Raw genomic sequence first — 27,051 nt, 5'->3', positions numbered from 1 at the left:
AATGCTGGTCAGGTGAGAGGCCCTTGTAACAAGATGGGATTTGCAAAAGGGTGCATCGAGAGCCCGGATCTAGGCAAGATCGGTGAGGCGAGGGGTTCATCTTGCTTCGATTGGTCTCTTTTCTAGAGATCGGCTTGCTTGCGGATGGAATCGGTGTTGGCGGATGTGAGGATGCGTGGAGGAGACCGAACCTAAAGTTTCGATGAGGTTCGGCACCGCGATGGGAGGTACAGTCCGGCCCTGAGTTCAACGATGCCATTGGGGATGCCCTTAGGTAGCTTCGGAGGTGCCTAGTTCAAGGCGGCCTAGGTGGCTTCGACGGAGGGGCGAGGTGGCTACGGAGCTCCAGACAGGTGACATCGGGACCGCCAAGGACCAGATTAGCCAATGGAATTGACGGCAAGCACGTTGGCTCGAAGGGAGTCACTCCGGATGACATATGAATATATATATATATATATGTATATATATATATATATATATATATATGTATATGTGTATGTATATATATATATATGTATATGTGTGTATATATATATATATGTATATGTGTGTGTATATATATATATATATATGTGTGTGTGTATATATATATATATATATATATATAAAAGGTATGTTTCCTGTTACCTCGTAAACAAAAGAAAACCCTCCAACTAGCAACTACCTTTTCCCCTTGTGAAAATGAGTAAAGAAAAGAAAAAGGAAAAAGAGCAGGGAAAAAAAAAAGGGCTCCACCCGCTTATCACATCTTAGGTCTCATAAAAGTCAAATTTTCAGTGGCTTCCGCGAACAAAATTTCTCCAAACAGCATTTTGCTTGCACGCAATGGTCATGGGAAATTGTCATTCTTGCTTCTGTTCGCTCCTCGTGGCTTGAACTGACCATCCAGTGATTCATATCTAGCACTTTTGGGCTTTGACCCAACTGACCGTCCTCAATATAAAAATCAAGCTAATTTATCAAAATAATATTAATTTTAAAAAATTATGAAAATAATAATCATCAAAATTTTTTTATCAAAATATTTTATCAAAATACTATCCAATAAAAATGATGATTTTATTTATCCAACCAACTGCTGATTTGATGAGATGGCATGACGAGTCAGTGATCATCCTACCATCGACTTAAAATTAAAAAAACCCCACTCTCCCACTACCCACCTCTCCTTCTCGGTCCCGTCTCCGTCACTCAGGAAAAAAAAAAATCTAAACACCCCACCTCTCTCCCCACCACCCCACCTCTCTCCTTCTCGTGTCCCCTCTCCCAACTCTCTCTCGATGATTGGAGAATCTAATAATCTTTCGATGCAAGTTCAATGATTATTCAAAATCGCCTATCATGACTCAAATTACTGACTCCACCATCCACATGACGAAAATTATGATGAATCAGTATATAAAATTGACCTATGATAAAGACTTTATTTTAGACAGTATTTTAAAAAATATTTTATAAAAAATATTATTTTTATAATTTTTTTAAATTAATATTATTTAAATAAAATTACCTTAAAATCATAATCCTTACAAACTTCCAAGATCAAAGATAAGTGCACCTTGTTATCTATCTGTAACATAGTCCTGTACTCTTTTCCCCTTTTTCCCTTGTTTACGAAGGAATTATATCCTATATTACATGGACCAATTGATGGTGCGCACCAATGACAGCTGCTTGTTTGTATCGAATCCATTCATCAAGTGCTCATCTCTGAGTAACATCGTAGGAAAAATGGCTGTGATTGGCATGGTACACCGCCACATGGTGCAGGTAGGATAAAATTTCTCCTGGTCATGGCATGTAAACAAACATGCAACAATCCTACAATCTTTCAACACTAGCAAGGACAAACAAAGTACCATGATCAATCCATATATTCTTGATCTTAACTGGTACTAGATCAATCTATACATGCAAGCCAAAAAACTGCATGAAATCAACAGGCACAAACTCAATACAAGCTTATTGAATGGAATATAGATGAACGTTAACAGTACTTACACATATCTCCAGGCAGGGAAATTGTCATGCACTGCAAGTCCAGTTAAATACAATCCCAACATCATGAATAACCCAAGCATACCCGACGATGACATCAAAGCATGATCCAATGTCCCTTCTACGATATTCTAACAAATGAACGCCATACAGTACACATGTTCATTGAAAGGCGTTTGATTAAAGAGACAGGGAGACTACGCAGTCTTCATAAGTAGCAATAAAGAATATCTCCTAACGAAATGGACTTGCAAATTGAAGGGGGAGATACAGATAACGGGATAGGACAATATGTCAAGGGGAGAGCCTAGGCTTCTTACTTCCCCATGGCAGGACTCAGATTTTTGGTTCAAATCAAACTTATTTGGGACCAATGTCCTTCAAAGCACAGATCTGTTCTTCTCCCATTGCTGACATGACAGTCACCACCAGATCCTTGCCTTCAGCAAAACCATCTTTAATCTACAGGACAAAATAATGAGATAAATTGAAATTTTAACATTTATGTATCACTGGTTTCACAAGCATCTCAAGAAAACCAGCTTGACTTGTCAATTAGTTCATAGTTTGTGAAACATGCTTTTTATTTGACCATACAAGCCAGAAAATATACAAACAAAAACTGAGTTTTCTGAAGAAAATAAGTATGCATCCAGTACCTGGATCCAACCAAAAGTTGGCTATATATCTACAATGCCGACCAATACTTTGGTTGGTTAAGCCAGCAGGCTCAGCACAGGTCAGATTCACTTTTATACTGGAGTGGCTTGGTTTGGGCTAATCCAACATACCCAGAGATCACACGGGTCAGGTGGTTGAAATCCAATAGCAGCAGCTCCAATTTTACAAAGGCAGTAACTAATCAACATACACAAAGTCCAAGGGATGGAGGGAGATAAAAAATTAAGGTACCATTCAAGCTTATTTGACTCCCCAACTGATTTGCCATAAGTGTAACCATTTTAATTGTCACAAGTGATAAGTAATCCATCTATTTTTTAATGATTTGCCATATTTGTTAAAATTTTAATTCTCATAAGTGATAGGTAATCAATTTATTTTTTAAAAAATAAAGTGGAAATTGAAAAGGCCAGTCATACAAATAGCCATTGGTCAACATTGTTAAGTCAGTAATCTAGCAAGAGGTGGTCAAAACCTCACACAAGTCCTTCACTTCAATCGTTATTCTGATGTTAACCTTTTAAAAAAAAAGAGAAAACAGAAAGCCAGAAAGCTTGTAACTGATGATGACAACGCACCAAAAAAAATAATGACAAGGCTATATCAAAATGATTGAGATTTCATTTGTGACTATCATAAACACATTCACATCAACTGATCCTGAAGTTTCCAAACATAACTTGATTCATAATACCATTATATCACCCTCATGATGTTCTAGTTTAAAAGCATCCCGACAAAAGCCTGCCATATTCATATGACATAATAGACTTCTAAATTGAACTTTGAGACCTACATCAATTCCCTAACGACATCTTGGTTGACAAACTACCATATTCTCAGAAGTTCATAGAAGAAGTACTAACCAAAATCCTAAATGACAACCGAATCCCAGAATGGCTGGACACCATTCATCATTATAAAGATCAGATGGCATAAGCCACCAGTTTTTGCCTCCCACATGGTGTGCCACAAGCATATCTTTCTTTCTTACCACCTCCCCCCTAATCACATAATCAGATATCTCGTACTAAAGATTTCAGTACGATAGTAAGAAAAGTCATCTAGCACTCCTAAGGCAATAATATGATTGAGACCTACAAGAGATTGGTTTATATAAAGTTCAGAAGTTCAGTCTAGAAAAAATATCATCCTTAAGGGCAATATAATGAATGGGCATTAATAATTCTGTAAAGCTAATGAGGCTGCCATTAGTTCCAAGTGCTTATAAAAAAAAAATAAAAGTCAAATAGTCACTGGGTGGAGGGAGAGTGAGAGGGCACAGAAAGAGGGAGACAGGGAAGTGGAGAGATGAAGAGGAGGGGGGGAGGAGACAGAGGCCTAACTAGTAGATAGCTGGCATCATCTGTCATTGGCATCAGCATCTGCAATTATAGTGGAGAAATGTTTTTTTCTAAAAAAAAAAAAAAAGGCTAGCAGTCAAGGTTCTCAAGCTACAGAGACCTTGCATGAGGTGAGCATGAATTCGAAACTAGAACTAAATGAGAAGCATGTCTTAAAGGTAATTGGGCTGGTTCAGCCCTTGAGCCACTCAGAACTAGACAGTTCCTAGCGGTTCAGCCTGAGAGTGTAAGTTTTGCACCAGCTCGGTGCATTTACAAAACCAAGAGGCTGTATTATCCCATTCAGGCCCAGTATAATTCAAAGCTGCCCAAAAGGGGTGGTTCGGTATGGTTCAGTATTCAATGGGGAAAACAATTGCCATCAATAATAACCACCCCTTCCCGTATGAGGAAGGACCTAGGTTCAAACCAAGCATAATCATTTAAAGACACTTAAAATTGAAAAATCTTTTAAAGCACAAAATGACTACACAGGCAATTAGTTGATTAAATGAACCCATATAGATCTCAAAAGGGTTCCTAACTATATACAAAGGCACTCATGAAATCGAGGCAGATGAACAACTTTCTGTCCACTCAAATTTTAGATGGGCTTCAAAAAAAACATTTAGAACCACAGATATAGGCTTGGGCTCAAAACTTTCAAGCCACTTGTTATAGTCAGGCCAAACTTTACAGGCCCATTTCAACCTTCTACAAACCCCCAAACTGGATAGATTGCATCAACAGAGTTCCTGCTAAATACGGACCCTCCCATAAAAGTTGCAAATTTAAAGCTGAAGTGGAGGCACTGACCTGGGCAAGCAGAGTTTCATCAGTGGGGAGTCTTAGATCATCCTTTGTGTTTCCACTGTCAGTCAGTAGACTAACCTGAAGGACCAGATTCAGACAAATTGGTATTCTGAGAAAACAGCTTCTATCATCAAAAAACAAAAAAGATGCTGAATAAGTCAAAATATGGACATACAAAACCATCTTCAGAAATATCAATGAGTTGGTAGTCAGTGCGAGTAACATGGGGAACCTGCAAAATGTAAAGACATTGAATCCAATAACCCACATCCTAAATTATATTAAAAAAATCCATCTCACTCAAAGGAGTAGAATCATACATCACAGTTATGGGATGAGGGCACAATATCTTCAAGCTTCTTAGCAGTGAAAACATCAATCGCCACAAAGTGACACTTGGCATGACCATGCTTGCCGGTTTTAGAGGTTGAAACCTCAACAACCTGTAACCATGGAAATCATAAAAAATCAATCAGAACTCCAAAGTTAACTTTTGGATTGGGTCTTTTATTTATTTATTTTTTAAAGAAATTTTCTTTTCTTCGTTGGGGTTGGGGGAGTGCAGATGGAAGCTTTTGTTTTTCAGCAAGCTTAGAAGAGTGTTTCTCATAAACAACATGTAAGCATGAAAGAAACACTACTAATTATATTCTAAAGTCCAGCATTTGCCGTACCACTCTGTATCAGGCCATACGGGGCGTATCGTACCATATCAGTATGCCGAACCGCCCCATACCGACACAATCATACTATACCGTACTGCATACGATACTATAGTAGGATTTCACTGGTATAGGATCCAGTACCAAGATGGCGAACCTTATTCTAAACTATAAAATACAAGTAAGAAAAGCACATTAAAAATGATAGAAGATACGTCAAACAATATCTTCGATTAATAATCTAGAGAAAGTAACACTAAGCAGAAAGTGTTATGGCATCCCATGATCTCTGCACAATCGACAATGAAGGAAATAAACAAGTATCTGCTTGTTGAGATGGATAGGCTATCATAAAATTGGATGAATTGTGCACACTGAACACAGGCCTGCACGTACATCAAATAGAATTGACTGTAATTGGGACTGGCCCATTAATCAAACAAATGTTCTAAATGGCAACCAGTCTAGGCATGTAAGTTGGCAATGCAGAAAGCTTCAGTCTCGGAACAATGACAATTACTACTGAAAACACAAAGATGATCCATATGCATGAGACTTCGCAAACAAGGCTTCATGAGGAAATGTGGTATATCCTAATTCATCAAAATGCATGGTCTTGATTCAGTGAGTTCATTCTGCTTAGGCAAGCATGAATAAGAGGAATTCTGAACAATCCTTCTTTGAGATGAAACCATTCAACCATTGCAAATTAAATTTAGCACCTCTACTGCTTCAACAAGTATGAATACTTAATGTAGAGAAACTTGAAGCTGAAAAGAAAGCCAGATTTAGATATAAAAAGAAAATTTGAATCAGCATAACAATGGAAACTTTTTGTTTTGGCAAAAAAGACAGCATTCCACAAAAATCATTCAAAAGAAGGAACTAATTTTATGACAAGGTTAAAAAATGAAAAACTTTTGAAGAACCAACAATCAGAACACGTGACATGTCAAAAGATCACATTTGACACTACTAATTTGCTTCTATGCTGAAAAAGGTTGCAGATATCTCAAGTTCACATGGCCAGGAATTTCAGGTTCATAAAAACATTTATGGAAGGGAAATATTAAAGCAAACTTGACCAAAGCCTGTATAGACATATATCAGTTGGTTCATGAGATAAGAAATAGAGACTGTTTCTTCTGCAGGACATGTACAAATAAATGCTGATAACAAGAGCACGAAGGAAAAAACATACTTCAGCATGAGTATTACACGGAGAACCATATTTTCCAATAGGTATCTTCCTAAGTTATCAAGTTACACATACACCAACTTAAATTGGATTTGTGAAATAAAGGTTTCATGTCAGACAAATAAGTGCCGGCACTGATAAAAAATTTGTGGTCAACCAGATGCAGAAATTAAACCATGCACCTGTGGTTCTAAAATGATTTAAAGAGGATTCAGTGTATGATTGTTAGAAGTTGCCGTAAGGTCATATAAGCTAACTCAATTGCATTATACTAAATAAAAAAAGTGGGGAGGAAGAATTTGTTAGATGCCTCTTACTAAAGGAGTTGGTGGCTGAAGTGACTGAAGAATCGCATTATATATTGAAAATGATGAAACATAATAAGAAGTTGTCAACAAAACACCTTGTTTAGATATCTTGGTTTTTTCTTCCTAGCCTCCTCTTTTCTCAATGATTTTCATTATAATGTGTCTGTGGTCCTTCAGACATACACATGGCCCAAGAATCTAATAATAAACCATTACATAGCTTTTAAAATTCACTGCTTGTGCTAACAGATGGTAGCTCAGCCGGTCGGCATCCATCTCTCCAAGTTGGAAGTCTCAAGACCATATTCACACTCACACACACACACACGTGTGCGCACACACACACCAAAAAAAAACTCATTGTATTATTAAACCTCAGACTCCAAATCCTCATGTCAAACCTCCAAAGGACCCTAGAAAACCCAAAATTTTGTCTTAGGCCAGTTTATGGACAACAGGCTAGTAAGCCCTAAAAATTCTTGGTCAATTCACCATTTGACCATAACCACCTCCTCATCACTTGTACGTGAACCCAAACAAGCGAAGGCTACGCCGTTAAGCCAGCTTATAGAAAACATATCTATATTGGTCTGCGGGAACAAAGAAAGATGAGCATCATGAAATCCTGTATCTAGGCTAAACTTAATTGAAAAAATTAAAAACGCATGACTAATAAAGGAAAATAACAATGGGAACCCAAGTAAAGGCAATGGTTAAGATTTACCACTTGATCATTTTCATTGACTTGGGTTAGCATAAAAAAGAATGGAAAAGCTTATGTTGACATACGTAATGTCAACATAGGAATTCGAAATCTAAGGTTATATAAGCCATAAAAGGCTCTAAATGAGAGAATAACCAAATTCTAGTGTTTGGTGATATTTCTAAGAGATTATGAAAGAAAACAAACAGCAATGCCCAGAATCATTTTGGACCTAAGAATCAATCATAAGGCTTAAAATCACAATACAAAGAAGGGTCATTATAACACATGTTTCATTAAAAACGTCTTTTTATGACAAATTCCATAATTCAAACCCATACAACCAAGAAAAATAAACATCAGAACTACTTCAAGCAACAATTCTAATGACTTTTAACATTGTTAACCTAAGTTGATTCAAAAATTGCATTTATCAATGCTAGTCATAATAGGACCAAAAAATAAAAGAAAAACAAAAAATTCAACCCATAAATTACAATAAAGTCAAAATAAATTGCAAAAGTTGCTCCTGATACAATACAAAACATGGAAAATCTAATATGTCAGAAGAACATCCTTTCATCAGCTTAGATTAAATGGCAGATTAAGCTATAAATTTGATCAACCACAAAGAAAAACAAGGAATTCCATAAACAACTTTTTGCAATCTAAGTTTAAGATCACATTATATTATTGCTTAGTAAATTAAGTAGTACGTTGTTGATGAAAACTAAAATCACTTCAAAGTCTTTATGATCAGAATGTCCACATATATTTATTGATCTTTAAAGCAAAGTGAAATATAACAAATTCATGTTGCCAAAAATGCATGTTGAATCTGAGATTCAACAATGTGACCCTGACTGCTTCTACTTGGTTTTGAACTGGTGCAGTAGGTGGCCTACAAGGATCCAGAAACAAAAGCCCAGAGGAAGGATGAACATTTAAATACCATCATTTTTTAGACTGCCACTAACCAAAAAGAAAGAAAGAAATAAAAAGAGGCATGGCAGCTTTAGGTTCACTAATCTCAATAAAACAGACAATATGCCTTATAGCCATTAGATATGGGACTTGTATAATAGTTACTCAAATAACCAACCACATAGGCATTGCACAAGAATGTTACTCAACTATTTTTCTACTCTTCTACTTCCGACATTTTTTTTCCCATCAAGATAACATTTTTCATTGTAGTAATGCAGGGAAACAGGTATGAATATCTAGAAGTCAGCACATCAATGTAAAATTTAAAATGATTACTAAATGCAATGAATAAAATAATTATCAAGCCCATTTTCAGATTTATTTTACATGAACAAACTAACCAAACAATCACTGCATTTCAAGTTAACCCTGCTTCCTAAAATATGCAAGTTTTTAACTTTGCTGTTAGTTTCGCCATAGATTTATAACAACATCCTCGTAATCACTAACCTAAACCTGTCTGATTCCAAAACGTTTCCATCCATACAACATGCCATGACCAGATTTTTCTAGTTGCCACAATCTATCTTATTTTAATAACGTAACAACAAAAATCCAACTAAACTTTAAGCACATAGATCCACATCAGTTCCATTAAGATACCCAATATTCATCTCTTCCTCATGTCCTACAACAAAACAAGACTAATACAAGTGATCAGTCCAGGATAAAACATTCAGAATACTTTCTACTTTCTACCGTACTGGTATACCTATGTAAATTATTTCACTTACTATTTCTTGACTCTTGTTTTCTTCCTATTGTACCAGCCAACTTCTTTTGTTTAAATTAAACAAATAATAGTCATGACACCTACCATTGGATTACTACACAGAGCCCAACAAGATCGCATAACATGCATAAGCTTCTTCATTTGATTTCCCTTTCTTTCAATAAGCTACATCATCTTATGGATTTAATACAGCCACGTATCACCTCTAGAGAATCACTTACCGATCTTAACTCCCAAATCATGCAAACTATCAATCTTACTTTCTCCAGATCATCACATCCATTTGCATAGTAATTACCCAATCAAAACAACGACAAATAATCCAAATCAAATCCATAATATTTCCAGAGCAGTCGACGAGAAAACAGAGCCAAAATCAAATCCCCATCCGTAATCCAAACATAACCATCACTTTTTTCAATCAAATGAAGCAGGAAGTGCAATCAATACAGCATCAAAAGAGAAAAACGACACGAACACGCACAAAACAAGCAAATAACCCAAAAATTCAACCAAAAAAACCGAGAAAAATTAGGGAAAGAGAGGAACAAGAGATGGGGCTATCGATTACCTTGCAGGGTCTGCCTTTGATCACGATGTACCCATTCTTTCTGATGGTCCCAGCCTGCTGCGGGAACGTCTTCGACGCGCCGGCGTCGGCCTTCGACTCGAAGTGATGCTCCTCGTCCGACATCTTCTCCTCCCTCTCAAGCCAAAAATGGAGAGAAGGAAAAGAATCACTGAACGGAACAACCAGGGCGACCCGGACTTCTTTATATGTATCGCGCTAGGGTTTTGCTTCTCGTATACCCGCTTAAGTTGGAGAATCTTCGCCGTCTGATGGCTGGGCGTCTCCCCATATCTATCCGAGCACAACAGTTTATCCGATGCGTGGCACAAACTCGAAAGTTGCAATATTATCCTTGACTCGTAAAAATGTCGGCACGTGATTGGAACTTAATGTGTGATTGAGAGAAAATAAAACATCATAATATGGTTTCTTCTTTTCTTGTTGTTATCCAATCATGTCTCGTCCTTTTTACCCAAAAAAAAAAAAATCATGTCTCGTCCACATCAGAATGGATAAAATAAAAATGGGCATGAAGACTATGTGCACATGGTATTTACTCTAAGAACGACGATACATGTAGAAAACTACAAATCAAATTTTCCCTCTGCCATACGTTCTCGCTGTCGTTCACTCTTGAATTGAGGGCTAGATGTGGACCTCCACCGGCAATCCGTGAATGCTTTTTCTCATCCTTCGGCTAGAATCAAATTCGTGGCCCTATGTGTCCCTTTATGGGCGTCATCATCTCACATCTCTGGCTTAAGCAAGCATGCGAAGTCTTCACCAGAAAGCAATAATTGTCATGGAATAGTTAATGGGTAAATTCCATGCTTACACGAGTGGGTCCGCAGTCCGCAAGACGGCTATTTGTTATCTGTATATGGGGAGCTTGAGATTTCTTGGATGCTTTCTTGGATGCTGGACGCGACCTACTCGCTTTATGAAGCGGGCATCAAAACATTATCACTTGGCAAGACAATATCCCAGATACGTTTCATGATAAATTAAAAATAATTGTAAAAATAAAAATACAACAAAAATAGAGTATCGAACATATTTTCTGTATTAGATTTTTGCCTAGACTTTTGCGATGTTAGAAACTAGCGCACAAGGCTGGGAAGTTCTCACCTAATATAGGACCCGTAACTACGTTGGTGAGTCACCCATGAGTGGTTCGTCCAAGTCCCAAGTAATAGGAATAGATGTTTCTAAGACCATCCATTTCAACTACTCCGTACTGCATGCACCGGGTGCAATTGGATTGTGCAAATTTCACGGTAGATAACACGCCACGCGGCCCCTTGTATTTCACCGATTTCTGATTGCGCGCTCTCCACTGTGCCTATGCTCTGGGATTTGCCGTGGTTTACTTGCACCTCGTGCATATAATAATTTCTCCCAATTCAACGAATCTCCCGTCTCTGTCCATCACATGGTTGCAGAAACTACTGGGTCTACCATTATAATGCAGAGAATTTGAACGTCTAGCCGTGGAACCATTCGCCATCTTTATCAGCAAACTGTAAGGCCCTTTTAAAAAAGTCTTCTGCATTTTTAGATTAGTCTCGCATGCAAGGATGCAATCTAGCTCAATTAAGTCGAATAGCTAAAAATTTGAATTCAATTTGTATTAAAATATTTAGATTCGAAATTCAACTCGAAATTGATCTAGTCTTAATATTCCAAGTTCGAACTTGATTTGATGAAAAATAGACAAAACTCAAAATTAATTCAACTCGATTCGAATATTAACTAAACTATATTCGAACTCAAATTCAAACTCGAAATAGAATCTTAATCTACTAATAATATATGTCACGCCCCCGATCCGAGATTGTGAATCGAGGGTCATGACAACCGCCGCATACTTATGAAGAACTCTCTCTATAAGCATGCAAGGTATCTCATCACGATATCAATGCATCACAGCGGAATAAATTCAAATAATTATTATTCAACCTTAATTCAAGTAATTAAATCAAATGTCTTACATCCAATAAAATTTTACTAACAATAAAACAATAGGTCTAAGTTCAATGAAGTTGACAATGCTAAATCTCACCTCTAAAAGCTCTGTCCCAATATTTCTTCCCACGCTCGAAATTATCTGAATCTGAAAAATAGAAAGAAAGGTAATGAGCTAGACAGCTCAGTAAGTAACAAACATCTCAACTAGATAATTCAGATATTATATAATTTTCAAGAATAATGTTGCAAATAAACATAAGAGTATATTTCATGCTGATTTAATACAAATCAAATATTTTCAAATATTCACATATAATATAATCATAAATCCGATTCGATTCAAAACACTCGTAACTCAACAGTCTTGACTATGACCAACGTTTAACCCCCATTGGCGGAGTCTACAGAATACCAGCGCACAACCCCCACTGGCAGGGTCCACAAACACGAGCGCACAACCCCCACTGGCAGGATCCACTGAGTACCAACGTATAATCCCCATTGGCGGGGCCCACTGAAACATAGTTAGACTGAGAGCATAAATCCGATCTGTATCAAAATATTTTGTATCATAATATATCATAATTTTTCACTGAATATGTGCATAAATCAACATACCATAACATTTTAAAAGTACTTTTCTTTCAAAACATAATTTCATAAATCATGCATAATTTCAGAGAATAATTATTTATTTTCAGAATAAATACGAAATATCTCGAGAAGATGATTCATTACTTACCTTTCACGGAGCACTGAAAGAATGGATCGACTAACTTCTAGGAGATTCTTCCGTGCCTATTATCCAAAATTATATTTTTACATTAATTTTAATTCAAAATTCAATCTAAATAAATCTCAAATCAAAACCTCACTTAAAATCAGACTCTTTCCTAAACTCGATCAAAATATCAGATAAAGTCTTCCACTACGCTAATCCTAGAGGAATAACTTTAGAGAGAGAGAAATCCATCAAAGAGAGAAACAATCTAGAGAGAGAAAGTAGAGAGAGAAAGTCTAATTCCAGAGAGAGAAAGTCAGGGTTCAGACTGAAAGAAGAGAGAGAAGAGAGAGAAACTCTCTCTCTCATTTATATATATATATATATATATATATAATATATATATATATATGTGTGTGTGTATATATATTTATTATTATTATTTTTTTTCTTTTCTTTTCTCTTTTCTCTTTTTTTCTTCTTTTTCTTCTTTTTTTTTTCTTTTCTTTTCTTTTTTTTTCTTCTTCTTTTTTTTTTCTTCTTTTTCTTTTCTTTTCTTCTTTTTCTTCTTCTTCTTTTCTCAGGCTCCTTCCAGACCGAATAGGGGACCGGCAGTCCCCTCCTTTGCCGGGCCGTTCAGGCCGCGGCCGTCACGGCGGAGGCCGACGGCAGAGGGGGGCCACTCCCCCGGTCACGGAGAGGCATGGCCGGCGATCGATTGCGATCGCCGGCGTCGGAAAATCCAAGGAAAAGAGGTCAAAACAGGGGTCTCTTTTCCGACCAAGAATCGGCGACTCCCGTCGTCGGCAGCCGCGCACAAAGGCATGGGAGGAAAGGGAAGAAAGAGAGGAAGGAGAGGAAGACTCACCTCGGCCTCCAGTGACCCCACCGGCGGGTAATCACGGCGAGAATCAAAATGGTGTCCGCGGCTCCGATCGGGAAAAACAGGGAGAAAGAGAGAGGAAGGGGGCCGATGTTGGGTTTCTAGGAAAAGAGGAGGTCTTCTTATAGAGGGCCTAGGACTTCGAGAGGTCCTAGGACTCCTAATTTGCTCGGATCTCGTCGGAGAAGAAGACTCCTATCGGGAGTCTTCTTCCCAGTTTTTCCTCTATTTTTTTTTTTTTTTGAATGGGCTTGGGTCTGTTAATCTGGGCTTGCGTTTTGGGCTATGACATTCTTCACCCCTAAAAAGAAATTTCGTCCTCGAAATTTTTCATACCTGTCACCATTGTATTGGAAGCCTGTGCATTCTGTTGAGTAAGCGCATACATTCTTCCTTGGTTTTTAGGAATCTGTCCACCCCCCTTATATTGTCCTTCATAAGTTCTTTGGCCAACTTGATTTTCAGTATTTAGCGGGCAGCTAGCAATTTTATGATCCATCTGACCACATTTGAAGCAAGCACATGTTGTGTCTTATTATCTATTGCTCCCTTAGCTGATCTTTTGATGTTTTTATTATTCTGCCCTAGTGTATCATTTGATTTTGCTCTCTTTCTTTATTTTCTTTTCCTTTCCATGCGTTCTTCATTGACTTCTCTTTCAATTATCAGTGCTTTATTTACCACATCGGCATAAGTTGTCAATTCATATGAAACCACTTGTTTTCGAATCTCAGTTCTCAGTCCCATCTCAAACTTGTGAACACGTTCTTGCTCACCATCCACTAATCTCGGAGCGAATTTTGCTAACTCTGTAAATTTTACTTCATATTCAGTCACACTCATACCCTTTTGCTTCAAATAAATAAACTCTTGCTCTTTCTGGATCCTTATACTCCGAGGAAAATACTGATCATAGAATGCAATCCGAAATCTTTTCCAGATAAGTATTTCGCCGTCTTGTTCATACTTACGCTGTAGTCGCTGACACCAGTTGTATGCTTCTCCTTGTAGTAAATAAGCTGTATATCGAATCTTTTCTTCATCAAGACACTTTTGGACAGTGAAGGCCTTCTCCATGTCCATTATCCAGTTATCAGCCTCCAAAGGTTTAGTAGTCCCCTTGAAAGCTGGAGGAGCAAGCTTTTTAAATTCTGAAATGTTATTCCGTTGTACTGGTTGCTCTCCATGTTGTGGTGGTGGATGCTGATGTTGTTGTGTATCTCATTGTATCTGCTGTTGTTCAAGCATTTGCTGCTATATTTATTGTTGTGCTTGTACCATTCTGATTAGGGTCTGCATTAACTGAGCCATATCTGGTTCCTGACGTGCTCTCGAAGTACTCCCATTAGGATCTACGACTCTCTCCTCCTGAGGGGTGCCACTGATCAGATGGGGAGTGCTACCATCCCGTGGTTGTGATGTCTCTCTTGCAATTCCTTGAGTAGTTCTTGTCATTCTACGGGGAGGCATGATAACCTTGTAGTAGTAAAACCTTATTAGATTCATTTATCTATTTGTTAGGATAGATTTATTATGATGCTCATACTTTAACGTCCCAATATTCCTAATGTTTACCCACCTACATTCATACTATGTCAAATTCTATGTGTCATAATTTATCCACTTATGCTCTGATACCATATTAATTGTCACGCCCCCGATCCGAGATTGTGAATCGAAGGTCATAACAACCGCCACATACTTATGAAGAACTCTCTCCATAAGTATGCAAGGTATCTCATCACGATATCAATGCATCACAATGGAATAAATTTAAATAATTATTATTCAACCTTAATTCAAGTAATTAAATCAAATATCTTACATCCAATAAAATTTTACTAACAATAAAACAATAGGTTTAAGTTCAATGAAGTTGACAATGCTAAATCTCGCCTCTAAAAGCTCTGTCCCAATATTTCTTTCCACGCTCGAAATTAATTATCTGAATCTGAAAAATAGAAAGAAAGGTAATGAGCTAGACAGTCCAGTAAGTAACAAATATCTCAACTAGATAATTCAGATATTATATAATTTTCAAGAATAATGTTGCAAATAAATATAAGAGTATATTTCATGCTGATTTAATACAAATCAAATATTTTCAAATATTCACATATAATATAATCATAAATCCGATTCGATTCAAAATACTCGTAACTCAACAGCCTTGACTATGACCAACGTTTAACCCCCATTGGCGGGGTCCACAGAATACCAGCGCACAACCCCCACTGGTAGGGTCCACAAACACAGCGCACAACCCCCACTGGCAGGGTCCACAAACACCAGCGCACAACCCCCACTGGCAGGGTCCACTGAGTACCAACGTATAATCCCTATTGGCGGGGCCCACTGAAACATAGTTAGGCTGAGAGCATAAATCCGATCTGTATCAAAATACTTTGTATCATAATATATCATAATTTTTCACTGAACATGCGCATAAATCGACATACCATAACATTTCAGAAGCACTTTTCTTTCAAAACATAATTTCATAAATCATGCATAATTTCAGAGAATAATTATTTATTTTCAGAATAAATATGAAATATCTCGAGAAGATGATTCATTACTTACCTTTCACGGAGCACTGAAAGAACGGATCGACTAACTTCTAGGAGATTCTTCCGTATCTATTATCCAAAATTATATTTTTACATTAATTTTAATTCAAAATTCAATCTAAACAAATCCCAAATCAAAATCTCACTTAAAATCAGACTCTTCCCTAAACTCGATCAAAATCATCAGATGAAGCCTTCTACTATGCTAATCCTAGAGGAATAACTTTAGAGAGAGAGAAATCCATCAAGAGAGAGAAACAATCTAGAGAGAGAAAATTCTAGAGAGAGAAAGTAGAGAGATAAAGTCTAATTTTAGAGAGAGAAAGTCGGGGTTCAGACTGAAAGAAGAGAGAGAAACTCTCTCTCTCTCATTTTTATTTATTTATTTATTTATTTATTTATTATATATATATGTATATATATATATTTTTTATTATTATTTTTTTTCTTTTCTTTTCTTTTCTCTTTTCTCTTTTTTTTCTTCTTTTTCTTCTTTTTTTTTCTTTTCTTTTCTTTTTTTTCTTCTTCTTTTTTTTTCTTCTTTTTCTTTTCTTTTCTTCTTTTTCTTCTTTTTCTTCTTCTTTTTTTCTCGGGCTCCTTCCAGACCGAACAGGGGACCGACAGTCCCCTCCTTTGCTGGGCCGTTCAGGCCGCGGCCGTCACGGCGGAGGCCGAGAGGGGGGCCACTCCCCCGGTCACGGAGAGGCATGGCCGGCGGTCGATTGCGATCGCCGGCGCCGGAAAATCCAAGGAAAAGAGGCCAAAATAGGGGTCTCTTTTCCGACCAAGAATCGGCGACTCCCGTCGCCGGCAGCCGCGCACAAAGGCACGGGAGGAAAGGGAAGGAAGAGAGGAAGGAGAGGAAGACTCACCTCGGCCTCTGGTGACCTCACCGGCGGACAATCACGGCGAGAATCAAAACGGTGTCCGCAGCTCCGATCGGAAAAAACAGGGAGAAAGAGAGAGGAAGGAGGCCGATGTTGGGTTTCTAGGAAAAGAGGAGGTCTTCTTATAGAGGGCACTAGGACTTCGAGAGGTCCTAGGACTTCTAATTTGCCCGGGTCTCACCGGAGAAGAAGACTCCTATCGGGAGTCTTCTTCCCAGTTTTTCCTCTGTTTTTTTTTTTTTTTTTTTTTTGAATGAGCTTGGGTTTGTTAATCTGGGCTTGGGTTTTGGGCTATGACAATATATATATATATTAATATATATATATTATAAATAAAAATAATATTATTGAAAATATATATATATTCAAATAGATTCGCTAGCTTTTGAATCGAATATTTTGCTACTCAAATTCGATCCAAAAAATTAATCAAACTATTCAAACTCGATAATAACCTAATCGAATCGAATTCGAATAGCTTACGAGCGACTCGACTCGTTTGCATCTTTACTCATATGCATCCATTCATCTTCCCATCTATTTTCATGTCCCACATCAATAGCCTACTCCTTTTAAGCCACGGATGCTTTCCATCACCAACAAGGAACATGCTCGGCATTTGTCTTTGATGATGAGAAGATCAGTTGTTACCTCATATCCACCTGGCATTGGACTAAAACTAAGGGCAGAAATTACTGTTGACCAATTTATCAACAGCGGTTGGTTTTAAGAAAATTGTCTCTATGCTTCCCCGAACCTTGTTGATCAGTCTCTCATTATCTTGAAATACCCGACAAAATTCCACTCACCTACATACCTCGTTCATTCACTTATTAGCTGGCCCACATCTTATCAAATGCCCATCTCACCCACTCGAGGACACAAGATCTGATAAGATTAATTGTTTCGGAAGTCTCCATGCCACTAGAGACTCGGACCATTGAGGTAGAAAGATAACCAATCAGAACGTTAAAGCCTATTCGCATGTAGATCTGAATCATTGTCACTAATCTGTATCATACGCTGGTGTTTAACTTTTGTGGGAGTATCTTCTCAAAAAAAAAATATTTTGTGGTAGTGGAAAGAATACGCAATATTAAACAAGTGATGGAGGCTAACCATGTTCTCAAGACGGTATACTGAAAACCATCTAGATAATGGAACTAGAGTCAAACACACCAAACATGCACACCAACCAAGCCATGAGATAAATAATAGCATGGGGGTTACCATCATGAAAGTCTCTACCTAATCTACTTTCAAAGGGATAACATAATAATGTTTGTCATCGAAACTGAGTAGTTTCTAGTCGATTTTGCATCAGCAAAGGGCAAAAGATGGCCTAAAGCTTGGAGTGGCCTGTCGGCCAGCATTTTGGTGGTTGGCGCCATCATAGTTCAAGAAAACAGCTGATGGGTGGAAAGAAAAGTGCAAATCTTTTAAGAAACGAATACTCCAATAGGCTGCATGATCACTGGCAATGATGTTAATTAAATTATCAAGAAGTGGGAACCTATTGTCGTCATCCAACCTCGATAGGGATGGAAGCTGTGAACTGATAGAAAATTTGAGTATACATGCGTAAAACTATGATAGGATGCCTCTATACCTGCTAAAATCTCAGTTTAAATCAGGACCCAGCAGCCAGCTAATGGAATATTTTTTAGGTGATACTCTGTTGGTAGAGAAGAAAATGAGTTAAAAACATCAAAAGCCACTTTGTTTTACTTTCATCCATGGAAGGTTGGTTGAAAAGAGAAAATGGTATCATGGTTGTTTTGTAACATACGTAAGAAATGCAGGAAGAAACCATGTAGAGGAAAGAAGCCAACGGCAAAATGTAAAGCTTCTTCTGAAACTCAACCAGAAAATTGAAAGCAAGAACTACAGTTCAGAAATAGTTCGGAACCATTGTACATCTCCTTCCACTGGAAGATTGCTAGAGGAGAGCAAAGCCAACTCTCATTCTCCATTTCAGTGATCAGCTGCTTTGGGTTCGATGTCCTTCAAGAGCCCAACTATTTGCTGCATGGAAGGTCTCTTTGATGGTAGGTCAGCAGTGCACAGATAAGCAATCCTCAGTGCTTCCTCCATTTGTGTCTCCGATCCAGTCTCCCGAATCTTAGGGTCAATGACCGTTGAGGCCTGATTCTTCCTTACCAATGTCCGAGCCCAACTGACAAGAGTAGTCTCCCTCTCTTCATGATAGTCATCTCCAAGCGGTTTCTTCCCTGTAATGAGCTCAAAAAGCACAACACCGAAGCCATATACATCAGACTTCGTAGTTGCTAAGACATTTTCTGACTCCGAGAACTCTGGAGGAGCATAGCCTAGCGATCCCCGAGATATCTCATCCTCCGAGCTAGCTCCAACAATCCTTGACAATCCAAAATCAGATAATCTAGGCTCCAATGCTGAATCAAGATAGATGCTACTTGCCTTCACATCTCTGTGAACAATCTGGGGGTAGCATCCATGGTGGAGAAAAGCCAATGCCCTCGCTGCTCCAAGTGCAATTTTATGCCTAAATCTCCAAGTAGTCATCCCTTCAGTTGTGATGTTCTGGATAGTTCCAGTATCTTCTTCCCATGTATCAGTGCTCCAATCCTCAATTGCCTGCACTCCTAATGGCAGGTCATGAAGCAAATTCTGCAGATTCCCATTCTCCATGTAATCATATATTGCAATTCTCTGATCTCCCGCTAAGCAATAACCTGTTAAAGGGACTAGATTCGGATGCTTGATCCGACCAAGCCTCTCGAGCTCTTTTGCAGCTTCCTGCTCCGTCACTGTAGATCCATGAACCAAAACCTTCACGGCTACATGAATTCCACCTGGTAGAAAGCCTCGATAGACTGGACCGAACTTCCCCTCGGCTAACAAAGTTCCCCGATCGAAATGTGAAGTTGCAGTCAAGAGGTCGGCAAAGGTAAAGTTCAGCAATGGCTTCTCAAATATGACAACAGGGACTGAGGTAGCACTCTTGACATCAGCAACCCAGGTCGACGAATCCGTCTGAAAGGAGAATGGGCCTGAAACAGCTGGTTCCTCCTTGTATGAGAGTTGCTTAACGCCCATGATCTGGTTCTCTTTTGGAATCCGAAAGCAAGGCACGCTAACCCTGTTATCAAAAAGAAAACTGATAAAGTAATGGCCAATGCTAGCTTGAGCCCTTTATGCTTCGCTCCCTTTGTTCGGATAAGATCTGGATTTGCTGCGATCGGGCAGTCATTTTGGGATCCGATGAATGCTGTGTTAAATGCTTGGGGTGAGAATTTAGCAGCACAAAGTGTAAGGTTGTTGTAGGAGAAGTTGAAACTCATCATGTTGGATAACTTGTCTAGCAGAGGCGCGGGTATTTCGCCAGTGAGATTGTTCATGGAAAGGTCCAGAACTTGATATTTTTGTTGCTCAAATCAAAAATATGGCCAGTTATATGATTATGTGAAAGGTCTAGTGTCTTCAAGCTAACCAATTTAGAGATTTCAGCTGGAATTTGGCCAGTCAGGCTGGTTTTTGACAAATTGAGATATTCCAGACCAGAAAGCTGCTCTAGCATAGGGAAATTCTGATGAGAAAACCTATTGAATGCAATATTAAGGTGTCTCAGCGACCTGGCTCGGCCCAAATCTCTGAAGAACTCTCCACTGATTTCATTCACAGACAAATCAAGATAAACTAACGAAGACCAATTGTAGCTGGAGCTGATGTTTACCTGAGAGATGTGGCCTTGGAACTGGTTGTTACTGAGGTCTATGACCTGCATTGGCTCCCGAAACACCCCGAGAACCGAACCCTGAAATGAATTGCCTGAGAGATTGAGATAGGTGATGGAATGTAGCCCTGATAAGTCCGGCAGCCTTCCATTAATCTCATTCCCAGAAAGATCCAAGAAGCTCAAATTTCTGAATGCATCACTGAAACCATCTGGCACAGTCCCATTCAGTCTATTGCTCGAGAGATCGATGGAAACCAAAGACCTACAGCCAAGAAACGAATCCGGAATGATCCCCTCGAACCGATTGCCACTGAAATTGAGAAACCTCAAGCTCGAAAGTGAGCCCAATGCTACCGGCATCTGGCCGGAGAAGACATTGTCAGAAAGGTCCAGGCTTTCCAATTCCCCAAAATTCCCGAGATTGTTTGGAAGAGACCCCTTAATCTGGTTGGAAGAAAGATTGAGGCTCCTGAGAGATCTGCCGAGTCCCCAAATATCCGAAGAGAGACCAGTGATGTTATTGCAACTGAGATCCAAAGTTTGCAGCATGCTGAGCTTTCCAATGGTGTTCTCCGGGATGGAGCCGGAGAGCCCGAGGCCGGAAGCCAACAAGGCGATGACTTTCTCCTTCCGCTCATCACACAAGACCATTTTCCAAGAGCAAACTGAAGAAGAGGAGCCATCGCTGAGAGAAGCAGCCTCCACACCCATCTTCCGGATGAAATCCGCGACAAAGAACTCATCTGTGTTGGGCTGCTGAGCGGGCGAGCACCTCAGCAACATCACCACAGCAAGGAAGCAAGCAACGACCCGCATACCCATTGGGACAAAAGCCTTAGGAGAAGACGCTAAAGATACCAAGATGCTCGCCTAGAGAAAGAGGTTCTAGGAAGAATAGCATTTCAGACATCAAAAGACTCCATTTTTAGAGCATCTTGAAGAGTTCCAAGTCCTCATTGAAAGGCTTCGTGATTAGGAAAAATAAATATAAAAAAAGGATCTTTTTTGGAGGACAACAGAACGTGAGCTCACCTTGTCTCGTTTCGGAGGTTCACGCGAGAAAGCCACAAGGACAGCCCAGCTGTCTAAGCTTTCTGGCTTGTGGTGAGGGGTGTGAGAATCCTCTGGCTTTCTCCTGCCTCGCTTCAAACTACAGAGAGAATGGTCTTCCACTCTCTTTCAGCAAATCTTCTTCTTCCAGGGAGACACAGAGAGAGAGAGAGAGGAGGAGGAGGAGGAGGGAAGGGAAGGAGGAGACCAAGGGCAGTGAGGAAAAGAGGAGGAGGAGGAGGAGGAGGACGGGAGGGGAGGGGGAGACCGGGGGCAGCGAGGGAAAGAGGAGGAGGAAGGGGCAGGGAAGGTGCGGAGGATAAATGCTGGGGTGGGATTAAAAGGAGGGCGGTAATGGTAGGTTTGGTCGGGGGGAGTAGGGAAACCCTTGTATGCGAATTTAATTTTTATGGCAAGGTAGGGCCGACGGTCGAAATTATGCTTAATAAAGTTATAAGATCGGGATCAGGTCAAGGAACCTTGTAATGGAGGACCACCAAATCTGTAGGACTGCTCTTCGGATGGTATGGAACGTTTGATGGACTTTTGGCTTCACGGAGTAAATGTTCCTCGAACGGTGGGTGTGAGTTAATGAATAGATGAACTTCCTCTATATCTATATATGGATATATATATAAATATATATATAGACACCAAGTCACCTAGCTCCCACGAGTCAGCCACAAAGTCTTAGGTTGGGTGTTGCCTAGATGTTTTTTTTTTTTTTGTCCTTTTGGTATGCACGGGACTGTTGGAATTGCATGCGGGCAATGATGGGTGATTGTGATCTGCCATGCCGCAATGAGTTGTGCTTTTGAAGGGCATGGTGACACTAATTTCCGACTCATTACCATTTTGGGGATAAAGAGGCAGATGATCATATCATTTTACTGTAAGAGCAACCAATAAAATTAGAATATAAAAAATCCAATAGAGCCGGCGGACATATCTTGCTCTATCTTCGAATTTAGTCTCTGAAGTGCTTCCTCATATAAGGTGCGATCTAATCTGCCGTATCGTTCATCTCCTGATAAACATGCAGATCGATACCATAATTGAAAGATGAAGAATAGTCCAGATATCACAAAAAAATGGATGGGCCTCGAACTACTTCATATTATTTCGATCCAGTCGATGTCAATGATAGAATTTTTCTCAATGAAAATTTTCTCTGCTCACAGCTCCTGCTTAACATAGATAATATCTGTCTAGATGGCATGAAGCTCAGCACTCGGGATAAAAGGCTCAAAAAGATAAAAGTCTCCCGCTCTAGTAATTTGATATTCGGATTCTGTATGATAAAGCTCGTACCATCTCTACCATCTTTGACACTGCTATCGAAATTCACCTTGACAAACCTCAAAGGAGGAGGCTCCAAACAAATGAAAATAACTCTTTGAAATGATGCAGGAGCAGTATAGGAGTCCCAAAAATTGAAGGTGTCAAGGGGTGGGCCAGCGGTGTCGAAATGGCTATACTTTGCAATCAAGCAGATGACTCTCTCCAGCACCTGGTGTGCAGGCACTACCTTGCCTTCGAAGACCAAGCTGTTTCTGAAAAGTCAGATCTAATAGGCAACATAAGTCATCCTACCCCCCTAGGTAGAGATCATCTCCTTAGCCATACTCTGACGGATCACGCTCAAAAGGACTCCAACCAAAGGCCACTACTCGCCTCCCAAGATTGGCCGCCCGTCCTTCTCCAAATCAGCCTTATCCTCGAACAATACAGAATAGCATGCTCTGTCGACTCATCTTCCAGCTTGCAGATCAGACAAGAAATCGAAAGCTCCATGCCCCTGTCCTTAAGAAGCATAGGCGTCAAAAGTCAGTTTCATGCAAACTTTTAGAGAAAAAGCCTCACTTTAGGATGGACGGCCACTCTCCAAAGCTAAATAGCCTCGATCCTCCTATTTATCGTCGGTCTATGCATCTCGGATAGGTCTCTCATGGAAATCTTAGGGCAACATGAATCGCTCCACACCTTCAAATCCTAGTTGCAATAAATGGGAATTAGGGTGGCAAGGATCCGATCAATGAATAGATCATTAAAGAAATGAATGATATCCTGAGCTCTCCAGCCCCTACCATCAGTAGTAAATAAGTCACAGACATGCAAATGGTCATTCATCCTGTTGTTGACATAGGTCAGCCAATGGAAAAGTGGCATACTGAAAATTCAGACATCTTGGCTCACATCCATCAAAGTCCCATCCCCAATCTACCATCTAACTTTGGCCAGTACTACTAGCCCATGAGTATAAATCTCCTTCCAAATGAAGGAGCAACAGCAAGTAGCCTGAATTTAGGACCCCTGACTCCATGCCTCATATCGAGCCCTGATCATCCTACTCCATAAGCAATTAGATTGGATAAAGAATCTGACAGCATGTCTGGCGATCATGGCCGTCGTCTTGCTCAATAAGGACTGAATTCCAAGGCCCCCATCTCTCACTGGATAGCAGACTGCCTCCCAGGATAGCAGTTGGATCCCATGGCTATCATGCCCTAAGCCTTATAGGAAGTTTCAGAACCGCTGCTCCAACCTTTTAAGATAGAAACTCGACAAAATCATATTTGCCAAGAGGTAAACTGGGATGGAGCTTAGCACCAATCTCACAAGAGTTGTCCTGTCCATTATGGAGAGGGCGTTGGCTTGCCATTCCTCAAGATGATTTTGAACATGCTGCTCCATGGGCCTACAGTTGGCCCTCCAAAGTCACCGTCTCGTGATAGGAACATCCAGATAGATCAAGGCCTCAGTCTGCTCCTGGATCCCTAACCTCTCTCGAATTGCCTACTTTATCTAGGTCTTCATCCTATGGTTGAAGATGACCATGAACTTTTGTAAATTCATAAGCTGGCCAGATGTTTGATAGTAGGTCTTAACAATGGATGCAAAGCACTTCACATTTCGCACTGAGACTCAACCAATAAGGAGGTAATCATCTGTAAAAAGAAGATGCGAAAGTGGCAGACCCTGAACCACCACCCTTAACATCCGAGACACAGCATCAACATACAAAACGAACAAGGAGAAAGAGAGCAACCTTGACGTAGCCCGACTATGGAGTGAAAAAACTCCATCAGGATATCATTAATCAGAATAGCAAAGCTCGAGGTCTCCACACAATCCATAATCCAATCGATCCACCTATCTTAAAAGCCAAGCTTCCATAGTGTCTATTGAAAAAGTGCCATTTTTCATCCGATCATATGTCTGCTCCATTTCTAGCTTAATCGTCATAAGGCTTCGGTGAATAGGTGCTCACCAAAGATCATACATAAACTTTTAGACAAGCAAGACATTATCAGTGATGCAATGACTGTTAACAAAAGTACCTTACTTCAAACTGATCAAATGAAGCATAATCGGCTTCAGCCATCCGAATAAGACCCTGGCACACACCTTATAGAAAGTAGTATAGAGACTGATCAGTCTGAAGTGCTTCGAAATAGATGCATTAGGCCGCTTCGGAATGAAGATGATTAGTATCTTCTTCCACTCCTTTGGAAGGCCCCTAGACTCAAAATCATCTGCACCACCTCCACCACCTCCCGTCTAACAATAGGCCAATACTAATGGAAGAAGAGGAGAGGAACCCATCCGATCCCGAAGCCTTATACTCCCTGAGAGACTAAAGGGCCCTGCGCATCTCCTCGTAGACACTGGGTGAGTCAGGGCCTCATTCTCTTAATCAAAGACACAAGTCATAGGCTGGGCCCCTTAGAAGGGGATGTCGCTACCCAAAGATGCTGTCTAACAAGATCTGAAGAACTAGAGATCTACCCTCTGATCTCCTCACTGTCATCCATAATTCTTCCATCGCTCTCCATTGGCCATCTGATGTGAATGGCAGAACTTCGAATCATAGTGGACTTATGAAAGAACCTGATATTCTGATCATCCTCCCTAATCCATTGAATTCTAGACTTCTGCCTCCACAGCATCTTCTGCTGTCTCAGTAAGGAATGGTGCACCGAGAGCTTGTGGTGAAGCTCCCTCAAGTTAGACTCCTGGAGGTTCTCCTCTCAATCCTCCCTCAACTACAACTCCGTAATATCTACCTCCACCCTCTCGATCTGTCTAAAGATATCATCAATCTCAAGATGGTTCCACTGAAGGAGTCTGTGCTTGGCTAACTCCAACCTCCAGGGCATCCGGTAGCTTGCATCTCCATGGATCGGCATCCTCTACACCTCTCAAATCAAATCCCATGATCTCGAGTAGAAAGTTAAAATTTTTTAAACCTAAATGGAGCCTTGGGTAAGCATAGGCCGTCAGTGGTCATGAGAATCGGATAGTGATCCAACAATCTTTGGGAGGTGCTGAACCTGATGCCCTTGGAACTATTAGAGCCCCTCAACGATAGCAAGTGCCCAATTAATCCTCTCCCAAACTAGAGCTGTCCCCTATCGGTTGTTGCACTAGATGAATTTGGGACCAGAGTAGCCAAGATCAATCAAACCCACATTACCAATGAACTATCTGAATTCTATAGAGTTAATATTGTTTCCATGCTGCCTACCACCAATCTTCTCATGGGACCCCATAATGTAGTTGAAATCTCTGGTGATGAGGGAAGGCAAGCTCTGCGACATCATCCTAGAGATCTTGGATCAGAGCACCCTCCACTCTCTATACTTGGTGCTCGCATACACTTCGGAGAGAAGCCAAGATCCTCCAGTATGCTTCGAGATGACTAAAGCCACCTGCTGCTCGTATCTATAGAAGTATCCATCCTGATCGAGCCGCATTGCCACATCACTAGGACTCCCTCCAATAGGCCCCTAGACTTCACAACATAGGTACTCCATGCCATCAGAATCTGCCATCTAGCCCGGATGAGACTCACCTCGGAGAGCTGGATCTCAAATAGAACAAAAACATCAGGGCCATGATGTTAGATCAATCGGCCAAAAATGGACCAGTATGAGGGCTTCCCCACCTCATGAGTGTTCTAGATCAGTAGCCTTATAGAGATGACTTACAAGGATAGGGACCGACATCAGTGCCCCCCTCAGTCTAAAAACCTACCTCAATCCTAACTACTATTGAGTCCATTGCCTATAGGCTCACCTCCTTCCCTTAGATGGCCTGTCTCAATTTGGTAACAGCATCCTTATGGGCAATATCCTGACCCCTTATGGATGCATCCATGTACATTGGGTCCTCTCCTCTGAGAGGCATAAGGTCACTCTCCATCCCATGCTCCATCTCCTACTCAGTCTCCCTCTCCTTAGTTGGGCTATCT

At 40.0% G+C, this 27,051-nt stretch overlaps 2 protein-coding genes across 2 annotated transcripts; both read right to left on the bottom strand.

Annotated features, from left to right (window-relative positions):
• Positions 1-1,954: 1,954 nt before the first annotated feature.
• LOC105034691 (eukaryotic translation initiation factor 5A-2) lies at positions 1,955-10,280 on the bottom strand. The gene is made up of 5 exons (XM_010909937.3): positions 10,001-10,280; positions 5,159-5,281; positions 5,014-5,070; positions 4,842-4,916; positions 1,955-2,463 (listed from the first exon to the last, which is right to left on the bottom strand). The coding sequence occupies exons 1-5, from the start codon at positions 10,121-10,123 to the stop codon at positions 2,362-2,364; spliced, it is 480 nt and encodes a 159-aa protein (XP_010908239.1). The 5' UTR covers positions 10,124-10,280; the 3' UTR covers positions 1,955-2,361.
• Positions 10,281-18,727: 8,447 nt separating this feature from the next.
• LOC105034690 (probable LRR receptor-like serine/threonine-protein kinase At2g24230) lies at positions 18,728-22,088 on the bottom strand. The gene is given in 3 exon segments (XM_073256172.1): positions 18,728-20,106; positions 20,109-20,426; positions 20,429-22,088. Coding segments are annotated over 3 exon segments (2,562 nt in total). The 5' UTR covers positions 21,570-22,088; the 3' UTR covers positions 18,728-19,003.
• Between the last annotated feature and the right edge of the window lie 4,963 nt (positions 22,089-27,051).

This window comes from Elaeis guineensis, chromosome 1, assembly GCF_000442705.2.
Source record: "Elaeis guineensis isolate ETL-2024a chromosome 1, EG11, whole genome shotgun sequence".
Classification (NCBI taxonomy): domain Eukaryota; kingdom Viridiplantae; phylum Streptophyta; class Magnoliopsida; order Arecales; family Arecaceae; genus Elaeis; species Elaeis guineensis.
Note: the sequence above shows the minus strand (reverse complement) of the source record. Positions and strands in the feature narration are given on the sequence as shown.